The sequence below is a fragment of the Suricata suricatta genome, chromosome 3 (assembly GCF_006229205.1).
Source record: "Suricata suricatta isolate VVHF042 chromosome 3, meerkat_22Aug2017_6uvM2_HiC, whole genome shotgun sequence".
NCBI lineage: Eukaryota > Metazoa > Chordata > Mammalia > Carnivora > Herpestidae > Suricata > Suricata suricatta.
In genome coordinates, this window is record NC_043702.1 from 148,770,719 (window position 1) to 148,794,464 (window position 23,746).

Below are 23,746 nucleotides of genomic sequence, written 5' to 3' on the forward strand. Positions count from 1 at the left end.
TGAGATTGAGAAAGTTTTCCTGTGTGTTGGCCTAGGTGGATTTTTTTTTTTAAGAACCATTTGTTCTCCCAGTTGTACAAACTTGACCTTTGAAGTGAACCCAACTTTGTAACTCAAGAAGATTCCCATCTAGCTGCCTACAGTTGGTGATTACTGTGGACCTTATGCCACCTAATGAATACAGCACTTGCCAGGTTGCCTGCAATTCGCAAAGGCACAGAAAAGCATGGAATAACCTCTTGATGAGACAACCGGAAGCAAGGCAGTTTTAAAAGGACTAAAGTAATAGGTGGTAGAGCTTTGATCACAAGGGACATATTCCCAGCACCTTTGAGAATATCCTAATCGTTGAACACTACGACAGCAGACCAAACGGTCTAGTAAAATGTCCATGTGATAAGTATAGAAAAATAAAGCTGAATGGAGGAGCTGATGCTCGGAATTCAATCAGACTCATTCACTGGCTCACATACGCCAACCTGTCAATCAATGCCTGTGATTCACATTTGTTATCTCAGCAGAATCTGAAACCGCTTAACCAGTTTTAATCCTTTGGAGTTGTGTACAAATAGTGGAGGCCACACGTGTTAAATCTCTGAATGCCAAGTGTCTTTTGTACTTTCTTTTATTGTCATCATAGTCTTTGCATCAAGATACATAGCAATGATAGCAGGTTTCTTTTTAAAGCTTAGTATTAAATATTAAATATCTTTCCCCATTTTAACTTTACATTACTCTGCCAAGAAAAAAACAAAATTAAAAGTCAAGTTACTTGAAGCCTGGACGCACTTCCATGATTAGCCGGGCTGTGTAAAAGTCGGTGGCTTTGTTCTCACTGCTGTAAAAGCAGATCCAGGCCCGAGAAAGATGGGACCAGGTTCTAATTGTTTTTGAAAAGTGTGCTACAAAAATGGATGGCCTGTTATAAGCCAGGTTACAAAGTAAGGAAGGGGGTAAGGAAGGGACATTGTCCTCCAGAAACAGGATTTCTGAAGAGTCCCAGTCCATCATTATTTTTTCCCAAAATGGTTGGAGGAGGGGTAAAATCTCAACATGAGCTTCGAAGTACTGTCTCTGTGAGGGGTCGGTAGTTGCCTTGCCAACGAGGGGGGCCGCAGAGGCGGGGCACGTCTGAGTGGACCGTCCCCACCCTCCTCAGCTAGGGGAACGGGGGGTTTGTCGCCCAGTGGGTGTGACGGGGCTGAAGCTTGGTTGGTACTGAATTCTCTACGAGGTTCCTTCTAGGAACAGACAACTCAGACTCTTCCTCTCACATCAACAAAGAAGTTATTTTTAAAAGCACTTGGGAAGTTCCTTCTCCACCCCTCAGGGGGGAAGGCTCACAGAAGGGAGTCATCAGTACAGCCCCCCTCTAGGCCGTAACGGAATTCTTGAAGGTTGGAGACCCCGTAGAAGTGGACGAAGGCCGCCGCCACCACCAGGACGTGGAATATCTGATGAGACTGGAACTGCAAGGTGAACAGGAGAAGAGCCTTTAGGAGGGCGGCAAGGAGACGAGATGGAAGTAGCAGAAAGCACTCAGTTCCTTAAAAAATTTTTTTTTTACATCATAACAGTGGTATTTGTTTTGTAGATAATTGTTAAAAATCTTATCGGCGATATATCAAAATGGTAATCCTGGTTATTTCCCTGCTGTTTCTCCTTACGTTAAATATATGGACCCCCAAACACTACACATGATCTCCGTATCTCTTCTGGCCTTTCTGTCAGACCTTTAACTTTGGCTGGTCACGCTCACAATCACAGACCCTTCTGGAAGAGTTATTTCTTACCCATATGTCAAATTTCCCAGGAAAGAAGCGCTCGGGAATTCGAGCGGCATAAAGGCCAGCTCCGGTGATGTACATCACAGCCATGAGGAAGAACCAGCCCATCTGGCCCACTGTGGTGGCCTTGACAAAGCCCTCAGCAATGGTAAAGTGCATGGTGGGCACAACACCGCTCAAGCCGAGTCCTAGGAACACCCCTGAATAAAGCAGAGAGAAGACTGTCAGGCCAGGAAACATCTACTGCACGGAAGGCACTGTTGTCTTTCTCTGGAATTCAGATGTTTATCATGACAATTAGCTATCTTCCATGTGTAGGAAATTGAGCCCCAGGATGGATAACAGCAGACATTTCTTCAACACCCAGAATGGGAAGAGGGCTGTGTAAGTGCTAACATCGCTATTACCTGGTAAAGAGCACCAAGAACAAATATCTCCCATTCTTTATTAATGGTTAAAGAACTGTGAGGGGGCGCCTGAGTGGCTCAGTCAGTTAAGCATCTGACTTTGGCTCAGGTCATGATCTCACATTCGTGGGTTTGAGCCCCACATCGGGCTCTGGGCTGACAGCTCAGAGCCTGGAGCCTGCTTTGGATTCTGGGTATCCCTCTCTCTCTGCCCCTCCCCTTCTCATACTCTGTCTCTCTGTATCAAAAATAAATAAAAACATTAAAAAAAAAAAGGATAAACCCTTGATTTGAGTGCTTAGGATTCAGGTCATTAAAATGACCATGCTCTCTATGTCGTTTAACTTTCTCAAACCAAATTGAAGAGTAGTCATTTTTATACTCACTGTGAATTGATCAGCTTGGTAATCATCTATTCTGGGAGCACGCTGTTGAAATAGTATGAAGGCCCAAATACATAGGAGGTTTACACTATGTCTTCCTACCTACCTGCTCTTGTCTGTCGGTGCTTGGGAGTGGCAAACCGGTCCCACTGTGCCACAATGATGGCAGAAATGCCCAGGACACAGACGATGGAGAGGTAGATGAGCCGTGGCTGTGGGGAGCAGTAGAAGGAGTAATAGAGCCAGGGGACAAAGCTCCCCATAATCAGTAGAGCAATCCCTGAATAATCCAGTCTAAAAAAGAGCCACAGAAATGAAATGAGTCAGTGGGAGAAATGAAGAAATCCTAAGGCTTGTTTAACTTGTTCTTTCTATTCACCTGCTCCCAGATCTGACCATTCTGTCTCCCTCATCTCCCATACGATCTATCCCATATCCTGGATCAAACCCCCACTAGGTCAAGCACGTCTGTTTCACAACGGGAAAGTTTCTGTGACTCCCCGGTCACAGGATGTCATGCCTTCCCTCAGCTGCGGGCAGCCATATCTTCCCTTTGCGGACACTTCAATTTAGGAGTTCTGTCACAATCCCTCTTCCCAATGTTACATTCACGAAGGGCTCTGAATGTCCTTCAGTTCTGGTAAGTTGAGTTCCCGAAACAAAACCCTTTAATTGGGAGTATTCTTAAAAGATACTTTTCTGGATTAGTTGGCTTTTTTTTTTAATGATAAAAATGTATTCCTGTTACCGGTGTTACAGGAAAAACAAAATAACCCACCATCACGACCAAAACCACCACCACCAACACCACCACCACCAACAACAGGCAAATAAACAACTCCGGGCACAGAGCTGGGGCATGTGAAAAGCATTAGATGATGGGCATCTAGGGCTGCCAGTGGTGCATGGGCAGCACAGATAAGCTTAACTTGACTGGTGGGTAGGGACGCTGGCAGAACGAAGCACGAACACTTTGCCACACCCTGCCGGGCCAACAGGAAGGTCAGACAGAGCTGGGTGCTTGTGCTCGAAGAGCAGCCCACTGGCACCCCAAGTTTACAAAGGACAGTATCACGCAGGTAAAAAATATATTCCACAGTCAGGTTCCGCTGGTTGAGGAGGCTGTGGTACATTTTTTCATGGAGGATTTGAGAGGAAAACTGCACCACTCTACCATGCCCACAAAATAGAAAGCCTTTTCCCTCTGGCACATCAGGGAACCTTCAGGAGTGATTAGAGTTTCCAGGACCCCGTCAGCCCTCCAATCACAAGACGCTGACATTAGTACATGGTCTTTCCATATTGGCGTTCTTTCAACTCACTTGGAAAAAGTCCGAGAGACTTTCTCTGAATGACAATAGACGGTGTGAAAGAGCCAGGAGAAGCTGAGGCAGAGCACTGCACCCAAAAAGAACATCCCAAAAACCACCTTCTCCTGTAGAGGGGCCATGAAGTACATATTTGGTCTGAGCATGGTCAAGATTCCCAAAAAGAGAAACAGCACAAAACCTACAGGGGGAAAAAGAAAAAAAATGCCTAAGGAAAAAAAGAGAACATGCACTTTTGACAGTTGATGGTGTTAAATCAGCACTAAAGCTACAGGGTTTAGCTGTGAGCACTGTAGTCTAACATTTCAAGAGAAAATGATAACAGTCATAGAAACCACGGACTAAAAGAACATTTTTTTGAAATGTCGGCATTTTGTTTTGAGAGCAGGAATCTATGAACTAGAAGGGACTGCATCCACCGAGGACAGTTCTCACAGGGCGCACATGAGAACACCCAGTTCTCATTTCTTCTCTGGGTTCTAGGCCTTCCTCCTCTAGTCTCAAAGATCAGTGATCAAGGATCAATCAGTCGGAACAACTTTGTTCTTTTCCTTCCCGTGGACAAAGGCTACACAACCCCTTGGCATTTGAGAAGACAGAAAAAAAAAATCGGATTTCTCCTCCCACCCAAATCACTCACCAAGCAGATGGGTCCAGATGTTGCCAGTTTCTGTATGGATGCGAAAAATGCTCTTGAAGCAAGCCCGGAAGGAGGGCATCGGGGGTCTGTGGCCGTGTAGCAAGTAGTCATTGTCCTTCAGCCAGTCAGGGAGTACGTCATACGGGATGACCCTCCAGCGTCCCTCCCAGACCTGGAAAACATACACTCTCTCTAAGAAGGGTCCCGGAGAAAGCTGGTTTCCCTAAGCACAAGGGGTGAAGGACAGCCAGTCTAGGAGAACATCAAGCACACTTTGGGTGGTTCTAGGTGACAGGCATTAGCCTGGACCTGCAGAGAATCCAAGACCCAGGGTCACTGAGGGTACCAGTACTGTGTATCTTTTTTTTTTTTTAATATATTTTTGAGACAGAGAGAGACAGAGCACGAGTCGGGGAGGGGCAGAGAGAGAGAGGGAGACACAGAATCTGAAACAGGCTGCAGGCTCTAGGCTGTCAGCATAGAGCCCGACACGGGGCTCGAATCCACAAACTATGAGATCATGACCTGAGCCGAAGTCAGACACTTAACCAACTGAGCCAGCCAGGTGCCCCATACTGTGAATCTTGACCAATTTTTGTTAATGCCTTTGTTCTTCGTTCTGTCAGTTTCTCTGGGTATGCTTTAGATTAAGTGTATCTCAATCTTTAAAATTTCAAAATTAATACAGTGAATGAAAACAAAGAAACAGAAATTAAATATATGGTTTCAAAAACATACTTTTTATCCCTCCTTTTCTCTTCTACTCCAGGGGATTCTGGCTGACCCTTGCTCGATCCTTTCTCCCCAGTAGATTCTAAGTCCTTCTTAGGTTGAGATTATGTCTTTTTAGAGCAGTGGTTCTCAACCCAGGGCACATGCACCACAGACAGAATCCAGGGAGTGGATGGAAATTTGGATGGAAAAAAAATTATCTTTATTTTCAGTCACCTCTAACTGAAATCTAACGTTCCTCTCAATTATAAACGTGAACATCAAAACAATAGTTCTATAACTTCTGTCACTAACAGAAATCATAGAAATTTTCTTTCATTAGTTTTGCAGATATCAAAATATTGTTACTCTTCACTGCTTAGAAATTACAAATTTAAACAAAATACATTCTCATTTTTCATTAATGCATATTTGGTGTGTTAGTAAAGGAGCCCACATTGAAATTTTAATTTTTAAAAATTAAGATAATTCTGATGACTGCCAAAGGGATCCATGGCAAAAAAGAAGAAGAAGAAGCAGCAGCAGCAGCAGCAGCAGCAGCAGCAGCAGCAGCTAAGAACCTCTGTTTTAGAATATATTTTGAACAACATCTAACATCTAATGTCTTATTGGTAGGCAAGAAGAATATTCGGGAATAAAAGTCCTTCAATGCAATGCGTGCTTGTCAGCCGGGAGCATCCTGGGGAAGCCGGATCCTCCTCCCAGGGCCGTACCTTATACACAAACTCCTCCATCTTCTCCATGGCGTGGTGGGCCTGCAGGGGAAGCGTCAGGACCCGCACCTCCTCCTCCTCTTCCTGGGGCACTGGGCATGCTTGCTCTTCTTCAGCCTACAGGGGGAGAAACCCCACCAAAACCAATCCTAAGAGTCATCTCATAAACGGCACTATTCCAGATCAGAAAGATCCAGAGAAACCTAAACTTTGCTTTATGCCTAGCTTCTCTCCTACACACAGGCCCTTGTAGCTTTTTCTCTAAACGCATGATAGCTAGCGAGCTTATAACACTGCAGTTCAACCTTCATTAAATTAACACTTGGTACATGCTGGGGCAGATGCTCAACTCAGCAGGCAGGAGACTGACTGCTGGGGATTAACATCAAAGTGACACAGGATTGGCCACACCAGTCCTGCATGTTCTTTAAGTCTGGACGGCCCATCCTTACCTCTTGGACAGTGGCTCTCAACTGTCCCCAATTTCCCAAATATTTCTCTATTCCAGACCACTAAATTCTCAAGGCCATGGAAAAACAGATTCGCAGAGTTTCCCTTAATTTAAATCGGGTCCTAATTCCCTGCTCACCGACTCTGGGGATTATATCATGATGAAACTTTGTATTCCTGGCAACTCCCAGGGGTGTCAGGGCCTCCAAATTGGTTCTGTAGCAAGCAGCAGCACTGAGGCCTGGACCCCAAGGAACCCCGCCACAAAGTGTACACACGGGTGAGCACTTCCCTATCAGGAAGAGAGACTTCCCTCTCAGTCCCGAGGCTAAAACCACAGAGATGGAGAGCCTGGAGGTCCAGTTTCTTCTCTGGGCTATTCTCTTCCTCTCTCCTGTTGATGGGCCCTGGGAAGCAAATGGCCCCTCTTACATTTTGTGATGTAGATTCCTGTTTGCCTACCCCAATATCCATTCTCTCTTCCTCAGTAAAAAGATCCTTGGTTTTACTCAGAGTGGCAATGTTACTGTGATATTACTCAGGCCCCGTGAAGAGGCCTAAAGTCCAGTGCAGTTGAATAGAATGATGTAACTAAGTTCTGGCCTATGGGGTATAAATGGAAGTGTTGTGAGATACTTCCAGAAAGGGTGGGCCCTTCTCCTCTTTCCTCTTCCTCTTCTTTAAAAATTATTTATTTCAAAAGATTATTTATCCATTTTTGAGAAAGAGTGAGCAAGAGAGCGAGCAGGGGAGGGGCAGAGAGAAAGGGAGATAGAGAATCCCAAGCAAGCTCCATGTGGACAGTGGAATCCTATGTGGGGCTTGAACTCACTACTGTGAGATCATGACCAGAGCCAAAATCAAGAATCAGACACTTAACCGACTGAGCCACCCAGGCGCCTCCTTTCCCTTTCCTCTTTTGTGGTGGCTGGTAGCTGGATGCGATGGGTAACATTAAGAATGAAGGAGGAGGGGAGCCTGGGTGGCTCAGTCGGTTGAGCGTCCAATTTCAGCTCAGGTCATGATCTCATAGTCTGTGGGTTTGAGCCCTGCATCGGCTCTGTGCTGACAGCTCAGGGTCTGGAGCCTGCTTCAGATTCTGTGTCTCCCTCTCTCTCTGTCCCTCCTCTGCTCTCTCTCTGTCTCTGTCTCTCAAAATAAAATAATAAAAACATTAAAAAAAAGAATGAACAAGGAGCAAGACAGGGGCCTGACAGTGGTGGAGTCTCTGTATCAGCCTATGGCATTGGGTACTTCTAGCATTCTTTTACATGAGAGAGACTATCTTGTCAAAGCTATGCGGATTTGTGTTTGTTTTTGGAAACCAAACCTAATCCTAACTGATGCTTCCTTCCTGCATTCAACAGCATTTACTAATTATTTATTGGACGTCAGGCCTCAGGCTAAGTCCTGGGGTTATAAACATGAGTGAACTTGCAGAAGCTTATAGTGGGAAAAGGACACAAAAAGATATGGATAATATAGTATGAGAAGGTGCTATGGTTCCCCCTTTGGGGAGAGAGGTGAGATCTTAAAAAAGTGGAGACTAACACAGGCCTAATAAAAAGATCCTTGGTTTTACTCAGAAAGTTTCTGATCCAAAGGCTGACTCCTGGGAAGACGACTTACTTTGGTTGGCTTGGCAATCACCCGTTTGCCCTTCTCTTCTAGCAGGGGTCCCAGTTCAGCCAGCTCCACCGTGTCCGTTTCCCTGTTACTGGCAGGAGCCCCATTGCCCTGTGCCACCACAGATCCTTTGTGAGAAGACATCTGGCTGGTACCTCAATACCCTGCAGCTTCAGCTTGGGGAAAGGTTGGGGTCTCTCAGCCCCAGGGGGCGGAGATCTCCCTGTGATGGTAAACACTAAAAGCAAACACAAACATGAAGAGTATTGAGAATTGATTCCTCTTACAGTTTCATTTCCACAAGTCGGCACTGAATAAGACACAGCTCATCAACTCACACCCTGTCTCCAATTCTAAAGGCCAGTTAATGGCTAAATGAAAATCCATGCCTTGTTCTCCCTCTTTAATACTAGTCTTTATTCAGAACTTCACTAATCTTAGAGATAAGGTTGAAAATATAACATCCAGTTGCTTGTCTTCAAAGGATCTGGGGTTGTTGTACCAAACTTTCACCTTAGAAAACCAGCTACTCCCCCGCAACCCCCCTCCCACAAGTGTGAAGCCCATTTGGTGAGGAGAGTCTAGCCTACCATTCCCAAAGCTATTCTGCCCAAGAAACGCTTGACTCTGAAAATGAGAAGCAAAAATATGAAGCCAACCCCTGGCCGTAACCTAAACAACACGGGTCTGAACTGCATGGATCCACTTACATGCAGGTTTGCTTCAGGACATACATGTACAGTACTGTACATGCAAATATATCTTCTCTCCCTTAGGATTGTCTTAATATCATTTTCTTTTTTCTAGCTTACTTTATTGCAATAATACAGTACATACTACATATAACATACAATATACGTGTAAATCAACTGTTTATGTTATTGGTAAGACTTCTGGTCAACAGTAGGCTATTAGTAGTTAACTTCTGGGTTAGTCAAAAATTATATGTGGATTTTCAACTGTGCAGGGGTCAGTGCCCCTAAGCTCTGCATTGTTCAAGGGTCAACTATACTTCAAGATCACCCAAGCCATAGAAAGAAATTAAATGCCAACTGAACTCAGTTGGGCTTTACCTACAAATGCTCTGACAAGTGTGCCTCGCATGCAGAAGGAACTTGGTTGTGAGCTAGATGCCCAGGGGTTAATTTCTTTGCATTGTCTACTAATTCCACTGTAGGATTATAGCCTGGGTTCAACATTTGGATAACAAGCTTTCATCACAATCGCTCCTTAAAGCAAAGCAATAACTCACCTGGAAGCAGGAAGCGGAAGACAAGGAGGCAGTGCCAGCCTTGCCCTTGGCCTACACACATACTGAACAACCGGCTCAGCAAGAGCTGGCCCCAACCACCATAGCTCATCATCCATTCTCCACTCAAATTAGTTTTTCAGAAACTAGAGACAGGTGCACAAATCCCTAGCCAGAGAAACCTAGAGCTCAGTTTTCTAGGAAAAACTTCAAACTTGAGGTTTTCCTGAGTTGGATGTCAGGGAGTAGTCTTTCAATCAGCCCTTGGGGAGATGAAAATGATATTGAAAAGAGAGGAAAAGTGCCCAAAGATGTTCATCGTCTTGTAAATTACTAGCTGACCCCCTCCCCCCAGAACAAAGGAGTTTATTACTCCTAGTGATAGTAATGACCAGAATATTAGCATTTTTATGCACCGGTTATCTGAACCCAATAACCGCAGGGCCAATGCAAAGAGGGCGAAGCAACACCTGCATAGGGAGTAGGCTTCATTACCAGAGAGGAAATTTAAGCTTAGGGAACCCAAACCTTTTATAATAGGCAGTGATCATGACTGCTCGTGAGAGACACTGTATCTATCTCCTACTTTTGTTTGTTTGTTTCAAGTTTTTATTTAAATCCCACGTGTGTGTGTGTGTGTGTGTGTGTGTGTTTTTAAACATCTGTGATATCTTGTACCGTTTTTATCCAAGACTAATTACAGTTCCTTCTTGGGGATTACAATTGGATATATGTAGTCAGATGAGGGCAGTCCTCAATTTTCTTTCTTTTTTTTTTTAATGTTTTATTTATTTTTGATACAGAGAGAGACAGAGCATGAGAGGGGGAGGGGCAGAGAGAGAAGGAGACACAGAACTAGAAGCAGGCTCTAGGCCCTGAGCTAGCTGTCAGCACAGAGCCTGATGCGGGGCTCGAACCCACAAACGTGAGATCTGACCTGAGCCGAAGTTGGAGGCTTAACCAACTGAGCCACCCAGGTACCCCAGTCCTCAATTTTCAAAAGTCATGCTATGCTCAACTCACAAGCACAGCTGAAAGCAACAGGCAAATCTAGTTCAAGAGAGCAAACAGTAACTCACTGTACAGCAGACCGTTATATGGTGTCAACACATAGAGTTCTTCTTCCTTGAAATGCACAGGATTCTAACAAGACAGATAGATGCCAGCCCTCGGCCATAGCCAACAACTGAGCCCAAGGTGAACAGGAAACCGGAGGCCCCTGAAGACTTCAGGAAATAGGCAATCCACGTAAGAAACACTGGGAAATCTTTTTCAATAGGTTGACCACAAAACATAGTTTCTCAGAGTGAACAAATAGCTTTAGTAAGAAATAATTTATACTGGAGGGGGGAAAAAAAGCTTTGGGCAGTTTGGAGAGGTCTGAATAGGGGAATACACCGAGCTTAAAACACTGCTGCCGGTACTATAGAGACAGGCCACCAAGGCAAAATAAATAAATTAAAAAAAAAATGCTCAGGTTCTGTGATATGTACCCTTGATTTTGGTCAGAACCTCTATGGTATTTCAAAATGAATGAATGAATGGGGTATCATTCTAGTCGGCAAGCGTACGACTTATTAGCTTCTTGTCATTAGCTAAAGGTTTCTGTACTTTGTCTTGTGCTTGTCAAGCTTTCTTCTTTTCCTCAGAGTAAGCCAATACATTCGCTGAATTTTAACAAATATATTTAGCGCCAGCACCCTAAGATATTCTAAGGTAATGTGCAAAATACACAGCTGAACGAGTGTCTTCAAAGAGCCTTTAATCAGATGGCACAAGGTCATTTGTGATATGTACAAACTCAGTGATACAATCTCACTGTTCCAGAAGGGTAGTGAAGGGAAAGAGCACATAACCTAGGATGGCCACACACTAAATTAAATTCAGTTATCGCAAACGCCGTGTAACTATTTTACTTGAGGCAGTAAGAGTAATATAGGCAAACTTTAAGTTGGGCAGTTAGGGTCAGAGATCAAATGTAGAATCCAGCTTCATATTCATTTCCTCATTTGATTTGCGAAGTCTTTATGCCCTCAAGTTTAATATTCTCCCAAGATGATCTTTGTCTCTTGGCCATCATTAGTCTTTTCACTTTCAGTCTAAATCACTCCGTTAATTCTGATTTCCCGCTAGCTCCTCGATCACTAGCTCTCGCACCTCCCTCAGCATTGACAGACATCCTAGCCATCAGCAACAACTCATCATACAAGATATGGCATCATGCATCACGTTAAGTACATACAATAGAGGCCAATGGAGATGATGTCATCATAGTGAGCAAAGTCCAGTGTCCAATTTGGTCTTCTAAACTGTAGCAACACAGACAGGAAAAGGAGAGATAGGGATCGGAGGTCTGGCAAGAGGGGTGGACAGATAATACTGGGACCTGGAAATACAACTTCTGATAGGGTGACCACTCCCGAACAACTGGGGATGGTTACAAGCAAGAGTTTTTGTCTCTACTGTATAAAACCAGCATAAACACGTAAGGTGTTAGGACTGATTCTGGGAGCACTCAGGAGCGTCAAATATACTTCAACTTTCTACATCCTTATGTATTTTAGAGGAAATACATTTCCTCTCAAACGCCACACCCAATATAGCAAATTATAACTGGGCCAAACTCCACTGAGTGCATTTTTGATGGGATTTCTTCAATTCAGGCTAATAAAATCTTTACGACTAAGCTGTCCAACTGGATAAACCTATGATATTAGAGAATAAAGCTGTGGAGGCAGGGAGGTGTTTGTGTTCCTATAAATAAGATAATCCTGTGCCACACTTGGGAAAGAACTGATTCTTAATCACCGGCCAATTAGCTACAGTTTATATCCCTCACAGTTTCGGGAGAGCCATTTGTTCTGTGAACCAGTTTCCAAGTTTTCCAAGCATACTCCTTCCCTGGAGTCAAAGGCATAAAACTTCTTGTGGGAATTTTTAATCTAGAGTTCCTAGACCTTTAGTGATTCTGTGGAGAGGCACGGATAGGCTCTATGCCTGCCCGACTCCCTTGTTCTAAATCAAGATTCATCTAGCAGTAAAGTCAAAGAACACAGCCATCTTCTCTATGTATGCCTCTGTTAGAGGTAGTTTCACAACCGGTGGGGGGAAAAATGAGTCAAGGCCAAGGCCTATGTTTGAAAATCACCAAATTACAGTAATGGAGCCTTGGCTTTCTCACTTGATGCTAAGTGTCACTGACTTAAGAGTCTTTTTGATCCCTAACAGAGACAGAGAATCTTTTCAATGTCAAGACAACACCAAAAAAAAAAAAAAAAAAGTACACAGGCTTATGGAGTTGTATGCCAGTCCCCGTTTTTAATACTTGGCTTTCAGATACATGGTCAATACAGTTACACATCACAGCAGTCACTCTATACTGTGTACCTCGTAAGCCCTATGCCTAAAGCCAATCCGTTGGAACTGGTTTGCCTACAGGGCACTTTCGAGGATCCTTTCAAAGATAACTACAAACTTTATAAACCTTAATCATGCCAACATTTGAGCAGCAAAAGGGAATCAACTTTGAGCACAGTGAGAGGAACAAAAGCCGGTGAGCAACATTAGAGATAAATGGACACTAAAGGAGAAATGTAATGACTTTGATGAGTGTCTGCACCAGGAGAAAAACAAACAAACAAACAAACACCATAATTAATAAAGCTTCTGGGTTTAAAGATGACTGTTTAGTTCACCAGTGTGATCACAAGTAGACGTAGACGGGACAGGATAATATAGCAAGAGTGTTAAAAAAGAGTTTCGGTGTGGCTTTATATTACAGGAGTCTAAGGAAATTTCCTAGGGAAATAGAGAACAAACTTAACCGGCCTAGAAAGAAGCACAAATTCTATTCTTTATCCCTCCGACGGTATCTATTGATTATTTACAATGTACATGGTATTGTGGCTGCAGAGATAAGGCAAAGGAGAATTAGAGGCCTAACAGGGTTGCTGACCTCTATTTTAAGAGGGGGCAATAATTTTTGTTTTCTACTAACATCACTAGAAGGCTAAATATCAGTACGTGCTGGAGGAGTTCAGAAGAAAATTTCAACTTTAGTTGGAATGATCAGGAAAAGTCTTGTGGAAGAGTTTAAGGAACTTTCTTGATAGGTAAAGATGGCAGGAGAGGGCATTCCAGAAGTGCACCTGGCATGAACCAAAGCAGGCTTGAAAGAACATAGTGCCTAGGGCAGTGAATAATCCACTTTTCCATAAGGGGATCTTCCAGAGGTAAAATGAGGCCAGACTGAAAAAAACTGAAGATAGCCTAAAAGCCTACTTAAGGTGCTATACTTTATCCATTAGCAATGGTGAGCCTTAGTGATTCTTTCCTACCTGTAGGCAAAGTGGTCATTTATTTTTTAAATCCCTTCGGAATCATGTAATTTCTTGCCCACTGGGAACAAAAGGATTCTACTCTGCAATTAGGTACGGTTTTGTGGAGGTCTAACCTAAGATGGACCTTCAAAGGTAACACACCACTTTTTAAGACTGATTCCCCAAGTATCAGCCACTGTATGGAAACATGGAAGTTACCCTGGTAATAAATTTTAGTGGCTGCAAGCTGGGAACTGCTACCCTGACATTGCAATCTATTTGGAGCCGCCCCGTCTAAATTCCTAGTACTTACTGTGTAGATACTAAAATCAGGACCAGCAGATGTACCCTAACAGGTGACTCAATCCCTATCAAGACAGAAAAGCAGTAAAGAGCCTCACCACTACCACTTCACTTCAGAAAAGAACCAACCATTACAGTGTTAATTTAATTAACATCAGCAGCCTATATATTCCCTGCTGTGTTTTCTAGCCTGTCTTCCAAATACTTGGGGGGAAATACTATGGTTAATCTAGTAAAGTATTATGTAGGCCTCCTATTGCACCTGGCACCTCAAATTGTGGAACGTGAAATTCGCCTCGTCAGTTTCTCAGTATCCTAGGTAGCACCAGAAACTGAGGGAAAGCAGATATCGATTTTATTTTCTTAAAAACCAAAGCCTTGAAGATCCAAAATCTCAAACATAAAGATGGCATACATCAATGTGAGATTTCTGAGGTAATAAAATTCCGTTTCCCCCCCAGTTTAGATTTTGCTTACATTCCAGCTTTTAGGATTACCTTAAATAAAGGTAAATTGTCCACTAATCTCCCTTTCTCCCCCAAGTCGAGGTGAGAACACTGTTACGGTTTGCTCTGCCAAAGACTTATGGTAGAGGACCCTCGGGGCTGCCCAGCCACCAAAGGCTGCGAGAGGCCATTCTGAGACCCAGGCCCACACCCCTCATTCCCCACTTGCCTGGCGCAGCGGCCTTGGGACCCGGCTTAAGCTCTGGCCCGGCCCGTCTCGATACAGGGCTGGACTCCAGACGTCTCGACCGCCCAGCAGGGCTGGGAAGACTCGGCACTCTCTGGGACAGAGGCAGTCGGGAGAAAGCCTGAGGACAAGCAGCCCACCCACCCTGAAATTTTAGTGGAGGCCGCCTCGGAGGCGGTGCGAAGTGGGAGGGGCCGGAAATGTTTACAACCCCGACCGCAGAGTAGCCGGGAGACGCGGCCGACTTCTGGGTGGGGGTCTCGAGACCCTTGGGAGGTCTGGGCAAGTCAGTCCCAAGGGCTGTCCCAGCCTCAGGCCTGCGCCGAAGCTTCCAGGGGTTCCCGAGCTGCCGCCGATCCCCGCACACCCGCTCGCTGCAGCAGCTCGGGGGAAACTTACGGCCGGCAGGCGGGCTCTGCTGGGGGCCGCGATCCCTGGCGCTACATCCCGCGGCGCTGGAGGCGGCCTGCGGCCGAGCAGCCCAGGATCTTCAGCGCCTTCCCCGCGCCGGAAGGGGCGCGCGACCACTCGGCGTCACCTCCGCGGCCGCGTCACCTCCTCTCGGGCGCTCCCTCCCCCTCCTGACAGGCATTCCTCCCGCAGTCCCAATCACTGGCCCAGTCCCCTCGGCCACGCCTCCTGCGCGCAGGGTGCCGCCCCATCCAGCCCGGCCACGCCCCTCCGCGGCAGGCCCCACCCACGGGGCCCTGTTTCCCGCGGCAGGCCCCGCCCCCTCGCTCTGCTTCAATCCTGAACTCCGCCTCTAAAAGGACCACACCCCCAAGCACACGATAGAGAAGGCGTTTCAGGGAATTAGACCAAACCCTGCGAAGGAATGCCGAATTCCCTACCGTGCACCCTGTCTACTAAATTGCGACAGTCCCGCCACTTCATCTATTACCAATGCCAGTCATTTTATCTCCGAAACACTTATTGCTTCTTCAATCTCCTGGTCCCTTCCTCTCCAACTGAAGCTCTTTTCATGTGCTAGCATTGGGATAGACTTAATTTGGGCTCCTGTTATTTCTGTTCGGAAACAGCCGAACTATCTCTAACTAGTCTTGCTTGACAACTCCCTGCTCCAGCTCCGTGTTCCCATATTGCAGCCAGAGTGCTGGCCCCAGAATGCATGTCGGGAGACGATCAACCCTCATCTGAATCACCGAGCACAGAAACTTTGAGGAACTGACAATTTGCTCATTTCTCCCAAGGATAGTACATAGCTGATACTATTCTAGATGCTGAGAGAGAAGGTAGTTTATTATAATCTTAATGGATGCCTAAGGTCAGTGGGATGAAATCTTTTGGTGTTGGTTAAAAGCATAGGCTCAGGAGTCACACAGAACCAAATTTTCGTCCCTGGCCAGCCTCTGATCTTAAGCATGTTACTGAATCCCTCCAAGTATGAATGTTCTCATTTGGAAAATGGCAATAAAATAGTGCTAGTTCAGGGTTGCCTGGCTGGCTGTTAGTGGAGCACACAACTCATGATCTCTGGGTTGTGAGTTCGAGCTCCACATTGGCTGCAGAGATTACTTAAAAAAAATCTTAAAGACATAGCGCTATGTCACTGTCTGTTAGGATTAAATGAGATAATTTATGCAGGTTCTTAGTGTGATGCCTGCCTGGCAAATGGTGAATGCTTCATAAACATTAGTTATGTGTTGCCCACTGTATGAAACCTCAGAAACTTCCATTGTTCACAGGATTGAGGGTTTTTTGTTTTTTAAGTTTATTTATTTTTGAGTGAAGTAGAGAGGCGGAGAGAGAGGGGCAGAGAGAATCCCAAACAAGCTCCGGGCTCTCAGCACACAGCATGACAGGGGGCTTGATCCCACCAATCATGAGATCATGACTTGAGCTGAAATCTAGAGGCAGAAAGCCCTCAGAACATTGAGTTTTAAATTTCATCCTGGTAGCATTACAAAGGCCTCTCTTAGCTGGCTCTCACCAACTCTCAGAACTCTGCATTCCCTCTGGCATTTAGGCCCAAATTCTCCAAAGGTAAACTTCTCTTTCATTCCTCCAGGCTTTTGCAAATGCTGATCTTTCTGCTAGATTGCCCTTCCCCCCACTCTCTGCTGCAAGATCCAAGCAATTTTCAGTGCCCATTTCTGGGTTTGGCTTTGGCCTCAGACAATCCTACCTTCACATTCTGGCTCTGCCAGCCAGTGACCAACTTTATGACTTTTGGCAAACCCTCAATCTTAGACTCACAGGATTATCATAAGGATTAAATTATACAGACAACTACTTAGCACGGTATCTTGTTACACGGCTAACTCAAAAATGTTATTTCTCTTTCTTCTCTGAATCTTTTCCAAACCCTTCCCATCTGCATCTTGTATCTCTACTATGCTATTAGTCACACTACACACTGGGTTATAATTGTTCATCACTTGTCTATCTTACTCTAGACTGAGTTCTTTGGGGATCTAAGACCTGTGTTGGTCATAATCGTGTCCTCAGGAACTAGCACAGTGTTTGGAAGGTGACACTTAAAATACATCCTGTTTATATGTTGAGTGAATGAGGCAGAAACCCATGTAAGACAAGGAATGGTGAGCTTCTGTGTGGGGAAATGCTTTGTCAGCCTGCTTCACTATTTGAGTCTAACAATCCTGTGCAAGATCTTTCTTTTTGGAGGTGAGGTGGCCAAGTGCACCTCAGAGAGAACAGTGACAAACACAAACTAATTGGTCAAGAAATGTTTGATGGAATATTCGTAACAATTTATTCACAACTCTGCTATATGGAGGGGTGAATTCTGGGGGTCCCACAAGCCTTTCTTTGGGGGTCCCAGGGAAAGCCATACATAGTCCCGTGCAGAGAAGAAGTGTCGACCTTCCTCTTGAGGCTGATTCACTGTTCTATCCCAATGGGACTTACAGAGAATATCTGAGGAAGCTGCCCTAGTCCAACCCTGGGAGAAGTGTGTGGACTGTCAGAGCAGAGGAGAAGGGCGGTCAGGACAGATGGGCCTGGGGGCAGCCAAGCCTATCCAGGCACCAATAAGTCTGGCTGGGGCTGGTGATATCAGGTTACTTTTTAAAGGAGAAAGCTTCCCATCCAAACAGAAAGACAATACTTTCATTTGTTTGCCAGGTACCCTGAAGGATACCTTTGATGAAGGGAGGTTCAAGAGAAGGAAGCAAAAGAGTGGCCAAACCAAGCGACCCAGTGTGATCGAACCTGGGTTCCAAAAGCATCCCCTCTAACTTCGGTTCTCCCCCCCACCCTTAGAAGCCTCCAGGGAGAAGTTGAGCTTCTGGCTCTGCTGAGACAGCTGTTAAGCGATCACCAAGTTTGGTGGCAGGTCATATTTCAGCACAGGGTACCACGGCTCAAAGGTTCTCTGAGAGACCTGGGAGAAATTCAGTGCTGGGAAATCCTTCCTCACAAGATTCTCAGACATGAAACGCCTTAGAAATAAGGACCCCAGACACAACAACCCTGTAGGTATAACACAGGGGCCTTGGCCCCACTTATTTGCACAGCCAGAAGTTTCTGCCATAAGCAGCAGTCTTAGACTGTGGGCAGCCATTTCCTTCCAGGTGCTAGGAAAGACTGACACACAAATACACATTTCAGATCCCTTTCTCTGAGGTCTGAAGAAATCATTTTCTCCTTTCCTGCCATCTCGATGAGACCACCTCTATAAGGCTGCTCAACTTGCACTCACTCACACATACAGAATCTGCTATGGGTTAAGCACCAAATATTAAATAAAACCCATTACACAGATTGTTCCTTTCACCACACAGAGTGTGATGCTATAGAGGAACTAGTCCATACAAGGACCAAAGGCACATGCTTCCTTCTTTCTGACCCATGGAAGAGATGGCTCCATGGGCCTGACCTAGACCTTCTATCGCAGGGAGATTTGGGGGGCGGGGGCACCTTTCAGGGAACAACTCAGCTTTGACCCTCTTCCATGGCCACAAGGTTCCTGCAGGTATCATCCAGATTTCAGCTTCAGAGTAAGACAAAAAGGTCGACACTGCCAGGAAGGGAACTAGGGCTTATAGCACGTGAGTACTGACAATTGCAGGGAACGGGACTAGGGAGACAGGCCCACAGAGGACAAAGCTCAGTAGGTGAATCGCATCTTTTGTGAGTAGCCCAGCTTGTCCAAGTTGGGATGGCAGGCCAGCTGCACCATCGGGGGTGGCCCACAGAGCAGAAGCAGCACGTCATCCCCTGGGGCGGGCAGGTGCTCCCGGATCATGTCGGCAGTCACAAACCCCTTGCTGTAGGCCCAATCTGCAGTGCAGAGGAGAAGAGAGAGCTGACACTCCAGGCCAGACCCATGCTGGCAAGGGGTGGAGTTCCATGTGTGGGGAGGGCCCAGGGTCTAGAGAAGGTCTCAAGTTGCAGCACATGGGAAGACTCGGCCTGCTTCAGCTTCACAGCCATCCCTGCTACGCACCCGGAAAATACAGACCAGAAGGAAAGGGCCCAGGAGATCTCCATTTCTGTGCATGCACACTTGGGAGTTTGGCAGTGTCAGAAAGGGTTTGCTTCCCTGAAACCGGAATCCCGGTGCAGAAGGCCCTGATCTGGGGATGTCCAGGAATGGGGAGGGTACCTTCTGGGGGGTGATCCAGAGTGAACCAGAGCTTAAAGCGACTGGGGTGGCGGGCCTGCAGCTCCTCCAGGTCCTCCCGCAAGATTATGTCCTTTTCAGTCTGAAATGAACAGGGAAGCAAAGTCTCTAGGAACCTCATCAGGTCCACGTAAAAAACGTTCTCTGCTGTGACAACGTTCCAACCAGGACAAAATTAGAGAGCCAACGTTCTAGGGAATAATCAAGACTTTTAGAGAGTTAGCGTGCGGGGAGAGCGAGGGGAACAGCCTTTATTTACACAGTACAGAGGAAGAAAGAGGAAATATTTAACAAAAGAAACACAACGAGCAACTTATTACACTTAGGACTTGGTTCCTTAAATATCTCCTTTTTGTGTTTCCTTGGGGGCCAGGAAAGGAATTTGGCCCAATGCTTTGTCCTCCTCGCAGTAGCAGGGGGTTCTCTACCTTGCGGGGCAGGGGGGGGGGGGAGTCTTGGGCAAAGGCTACAACGGGCTTTGGACCAGCTCCGCCTGCCAGGGCCACAACTCTCAGTCTGCCTACGCAATAACTTTGAAAACCCAGGCGTGAGAAAAGTAAACCAACCTGGTTGGCAAAAAGCAGAGAGCACTGGGTTGGATCTTCAGGGTCTTTCAGGATGGCCCGAATCAGCTGTAGCATTGGGGTGATTCCTGCAAAAAGACAGCGCACCATGAGATTGGAAGGCCGCAGACCCTCCCATCCCAGCTCCTGAGCTGACCAACCTTTCATCCTAATTTTTTCTACCCACTGACCACACCGCTCCATTTTCCCTTTAGCATTCCAATCCTCGAATCCCCTCCTGGGTGTCCTGTAGCACTTCCATTCCTGGACAGAGATGCCCTTTACTCCACACTCAACTTCACGTCTGGTAGATGCACTGTGATCAGGCTCAATATTCCCATAAGATCATACTGGTGAAATCCTTCTAAGGAAGCAATCTAAGACCGTTCCCCTGAAAGCCTATTGTAGGTTAAGACTCAAACGTCACAGGTAAGTACCTACTGATTCACTGATGAGGGTTCTGGAACACTGGACTTGAGGGTTAAGTATATATGCTTTGGAACCAGACAGAGATAAAAACTAATCCTGCCTCTGGCCATTGCTATTTAACCCTGTGGAAACCATTCTACTTCCTGTGGCCTCTATTTTTTCATTTGTAAAAGGGGAAGACTAATATCTACTTCACAGATACACACATAAAGTGACTTCCACCGTGTCTTATATTTAGAAATGTTCAATGTTGTTCATTTTCTTCCTTCTCGTCTCTCCTGTTTCTAGGTGCTTCTCTATTCTCACCTAAACATTATAGATTCATTCCATTTGAGGTCTTGGGAGAGCCCACATGATTTATTTCTCTTCATTCTATTAGTTAAAAAATTTTTTTTTTGTTTCTACCTGATTATGATTTTTTAAAAATTTTTGTTTGTTGTTTATTTTTTTTGAGAGACAGAGAGAGAGAGAGAGTGCAAGCAAGGGAGCGTCAGAGAGAGGGAGATACAGAATTTGAAGCAGGCTCCAGGCTCTGAGCTAGCTGTCAGCACAGAGCCTGACATGGGGCTCGAACCCACGAACCGTGAGATCATGATCTGAGCGAAAGCCGTACACTTAACTGACTGAGCCACCCAGGCTCCCCTATGATTTTTGTTTTTCAGATACCAGGGAGTTCTAGGCATTGCCGGAACTCCCCTGAGTAACAGCTTGGCTATGATTACCAAACCTTCTGAGGGTCACTTGGACGTTTGCATGGCAACAATCAACAACGGTGGGAGAGAAAGGCCCCTCAAGTGACATACACCTGTTCCGCCGGCAATCATTCCCAGCTTCTTCGCCACTTGGGGTTCTGGTGGAGATTTTTTGTTGGGCTGAATGCTAAAATTCCCTGAAAAGCCAAGTGAAGAAAGGGGTGGAAGAAAAAGAAAAAAAAAGTCAATGCGGGAACTAAGGAAAGGAATACAGAACTGAAGATGTGTCCCAGGCGGGTTAAAGCAGCTGCTCTGAAATCTGATTCTGGAGCTTGGATGGAGGTGTGAGCTGAGCTAGCCCTGACAATAATACACTTGAGGGACAATGGAGCCAGGACTATTTGTCCCATATTATTAAGTACCAGTCAGTTTAGGGCCACAGAGTGAGTCATTAGCTGCCTCTGGCAGAGTGTCACTCCCTGGTGAGGGCGACAGGCATGGGGCCAGGTGTGACTCGATTTTCCCAAGTGGTACAGAGCAGCTCCAGAGGCTTGCTAATGCACACAGCTGTTCCCATGGGCAGGGATGAAAGCTAGGTCTGCCTGCCTAGACTGAGGCCTAGAAAAACTCAGCCTGAGAAGCGAATGTTTGAGGGAAAGAGACATAGGTTTATTTTAGGCATCTCCACATCGGTCTCGGCTGGTGAGTTCCAGTGGGTTGGGGGCTGATCCCTGTCGCAAATGGAACTGAGAAATATGCCTTTCTATACTCTCAGTGCTATGTTTAAAGGAAGGGCAGCTCTGGCCCTTTCCCATGTGCTCACACACATGCACACGCACGGCCACAGTGTGCCAAGTGGCCTAAGTGTGCTGGAGAAGCGGGGGACAGGCTCAGGGGGAAGAGACACCATTACCTTTCCCAGTGTAAGTGAGCAAGCCACTCGGCCCTCGAAACTCCACCACATCCCCAATCTTCAGACTGTTTAGGTACTGAGACATCTTCCCTCCCTCGGGAAATTTGGGGTGCACACCCTTCAGGTACACCTGGTAAGACAGAAGGGAAAACACTTTATCTGGAATGTCACTGGCTTCTGAGCCGAAGCTAGAGCAGGAACTACGCATGTGCTATCTTCCCCAGTCCACATACTTTCTTCATATGCCCTGAGGACACATGTCTCCAGCTATCAAACAAATCTTGTAAGCTTACAAATTCCAGAAAGAGGGGGCTAAGGAGCTCCTGGGGTTCCCTCCTACCCCCTTACCTTGATGACAAGATCCACGTAGCCTTGGTCCTCGTCACTGGTGACAGGAGTGTATGGCCTGATGACCAGGCTGCCATCGATCCGGGCAGAGAGGTAGACATGTTTGCCTGGGGACCATGTGTGGGGACAAAAGGGCTGCTGGTGGATGTGTAGCACTCCTGTCACCTTTTAAAATACTCACGGAGTTTTGAGAGAACAAGGATGTCTTGCTTCCTAGCGTGTTTCAAATGAGAGGCCAGGTAGGGAGTACCCCTTCGGGTCCCCGCTTAGGTCCCTCAGCACCTCCCCTCCCCATTGGAGAAACTCTTATCAATTATTGCCAGGACCTTAGCAGTAGCAGGAGAATTGAGGGTCTGGGCAGGGAGGAAAAAAAGGTGTTTGCTCAGCGGGAAATACAAGCAAACTCTGTAGGGAGGAGGAAGAACTGGTGAGTGTGAACAAGCTCTGGGGGCACAGAAGCCACACCCTGGAGTGGCCCAGTGGTCAGTGATAAGTTTATGGATCCAGAGCTGGGTAGGGAAGGGGAATCCCTCTTAGGATACCAGGGAAAGGAGCCCACTCCACACTTTCCTTACCCACAGGCAGCCCCAGAACGTGGTGGGCGGTGGGCAGAGCAAAGCGGAACCTCTTGGTGTTGTGGCTCACAGTCTGGAGGATGGACGACACACACGTTTCACCAGGCAGGTCGGGTGCTGCAAAGTGCTTTGGGGCATCGCAACCACAGTGGATGGGCCAGGCTCCTTCCTTTACAACTTACCGTCTTGTCTAGCAGTCGCAGCAGGTACTTCTCATTGGGGTCCAGGAGAGTGACCTTTGGCCGGCGGGACTTTCGAACCAGGTAGGAGCCCAGAGCCAGGCCGAGCAGAGTCAGCAGCCCCACCCCCAGGGAGGCCAGCAGGACTGGGCTCTGTGGGTAGAGAAGGCAGCGTGACCATCAGGCTGGGGAAGAGCCCGCGGAGTGAGTGGTGACTGTCCCGTACGACCTGACGCCCCAGGGATGGCATCCCGAGCTCCGGGCATGTCAGGGCCAGAAGGGTAACCAGGGCAGGGTCCCAAGCCCGACTGGGCGGTACCCGGATCCCGGCATCCAGGGCCGGTGCAGAGCCCTGTGGGGCGGAGTCGGCGGCGAGAGCCCCTGGTCCGGAGCTGAGTGCCCAGAACCAGATGGGGCGGAGTCCTCTGGTGCAGGACACGGAGCGAGGGTCTCACCGGTTGGAAGCCCATGATCGAGCACCTCCGTCCTCCACCGCCAGGCCCGCGGACGGATCCCACAATGCGCCGCGGAGCGGGCAGGAGGCGGGGCGGACAGGAGGCGGGGCCTGGAGAGGGCGGGGCTGGAGGGCTGAGTGGCTCTGTGCCCCATCCCTTTGCTCTCAGACTTGGTGGCTCAAGGCCCCAGGAGTCCCCGGACTGAGCCAAAGTCCTTTAAGACCGAGGCTCCAGACCTTCTTCCCCTCCCTAGCCTCCTGTCCCTGCCACTTCGATCCGCTCACCCCGAACAAGAGGGGAGTCTTATCAAATGTACAACCACACCAAGTTGGGGGACTGGATCTGAGTCTGAAATA

At 46.8% G+C, this 23,746-nt stretch overlaps 2 protein-coding genes across 3 annotated transcripts; both read right to left on the minus strand.

Moving 5' to 3' along the window:
- Positions 1-596: 596 nt before the first annotated feature.
- On the minus strand, positions 597-15,199 carry ADIPOR1 (adiponectin receptor 1). 2 transcript variants are annotated; one of them, XM_029935493.1, is made up of 8 exons: positions 15,030-15,197; positions 8,070-8,304; positions 5,991-6,107; positions 4,546-4,717; positions 3,900-4,086; positions 2,684-2,871; positions 1,794-1,987; positions 597-1,469 (listed from the first exon to the last, which is right to left on the minus strand). In XM_029935493.1, the coding sequence occupies exons 2-8, from the start codon at positions 8,208-8,210 to the stop codon at positions 1,341-1,343; spliced, it is 1,128 nt and encodes a 375-aa protein (XP_029791353.1). In that variant the 5' UTR covers positions 8,211-8,304; positions 15,030-15,197; the 3' UTR covers positions 597-1,340. The 2 variants fall into 2 exon arrangements, with proteins under 2 accessions (XP_029791353.1, XP_029791354.1); XM_029935494.1 differs by lacking the exon at positions 1,794-1,987 and having other exon boundaries at positions 15,030-15,199.
- Positions 15,200-17,338: 2,139 nt separating this feature from the next.
- LOC115286767 (NADH-cytochrome b5 reductase 1) lies at positions 17,339-23,509 on the minus strand. Its single transcript, XM_029933155.1, has 9 exons — positions 23,391-23,509; positions 22,939-23,088; positions 22,757-22,829; positions 22,182-22,288; positions 21,834-21,963; positions 21,034-21,117; positions 19,803-19,888; positions 19,219-19,318; positions 17,339-18,893 (listed from the first exon to the last, which is right to left on the minus strand). The coding sequence occupies exons 1-9, from the start codon at positions 23,403-23,405 to the stop codon at positions 18,721-18,723; spliced, it is 918 nt and encodes a 305-aa protein (XP_029789015.1). The 5' UTR covers positions 23,406-23,509; the 3' UTR covers positions 17,339-18,720.
- Between the last annotated feature and the right edge of the window lie 237 nt (positions 23,510-23,746).

Coding starts and splice junctions, on each gene's coding strand:
- ADIPOR1 (XM_029935493.1), bottom strand. CDS start 8,210: ATGTCTTCTCACAAAGGATCTGTGGTGGCACAGGGCAATGGGGCTCCT. Junction 4,718..5,990: donor TGGAGGAGTTTGTGTATAAG/GTACGGCCCTGG, acceptor TATGTTTTCCAG/GTCTGGGAGGGACGCTGGAG. Junction 1,470..1,793: donor CTGGGAAATTTGACATATGG/GTAAGAAATAAC, acceptor TTCACCTTGCAG/TTCCAGTCTCATCAGATATT.
- LOC115286767 (XM_029933155.1), bottom strand. Junction 21,118..21,833: donor GCTCACTTACACTGGGAAAG/GTAATGGTGTCT, acceptor TTGGCTTTTCAG/GGAATTTTAGCATTCAGCCC. Junction 19,319..19,802: donor CTCTGCTTTTTGCCAACCAG/GTTGGTTTACTT, acceptor TGTTCATTTCAG/ACTGAAAAGGACATAATCTT.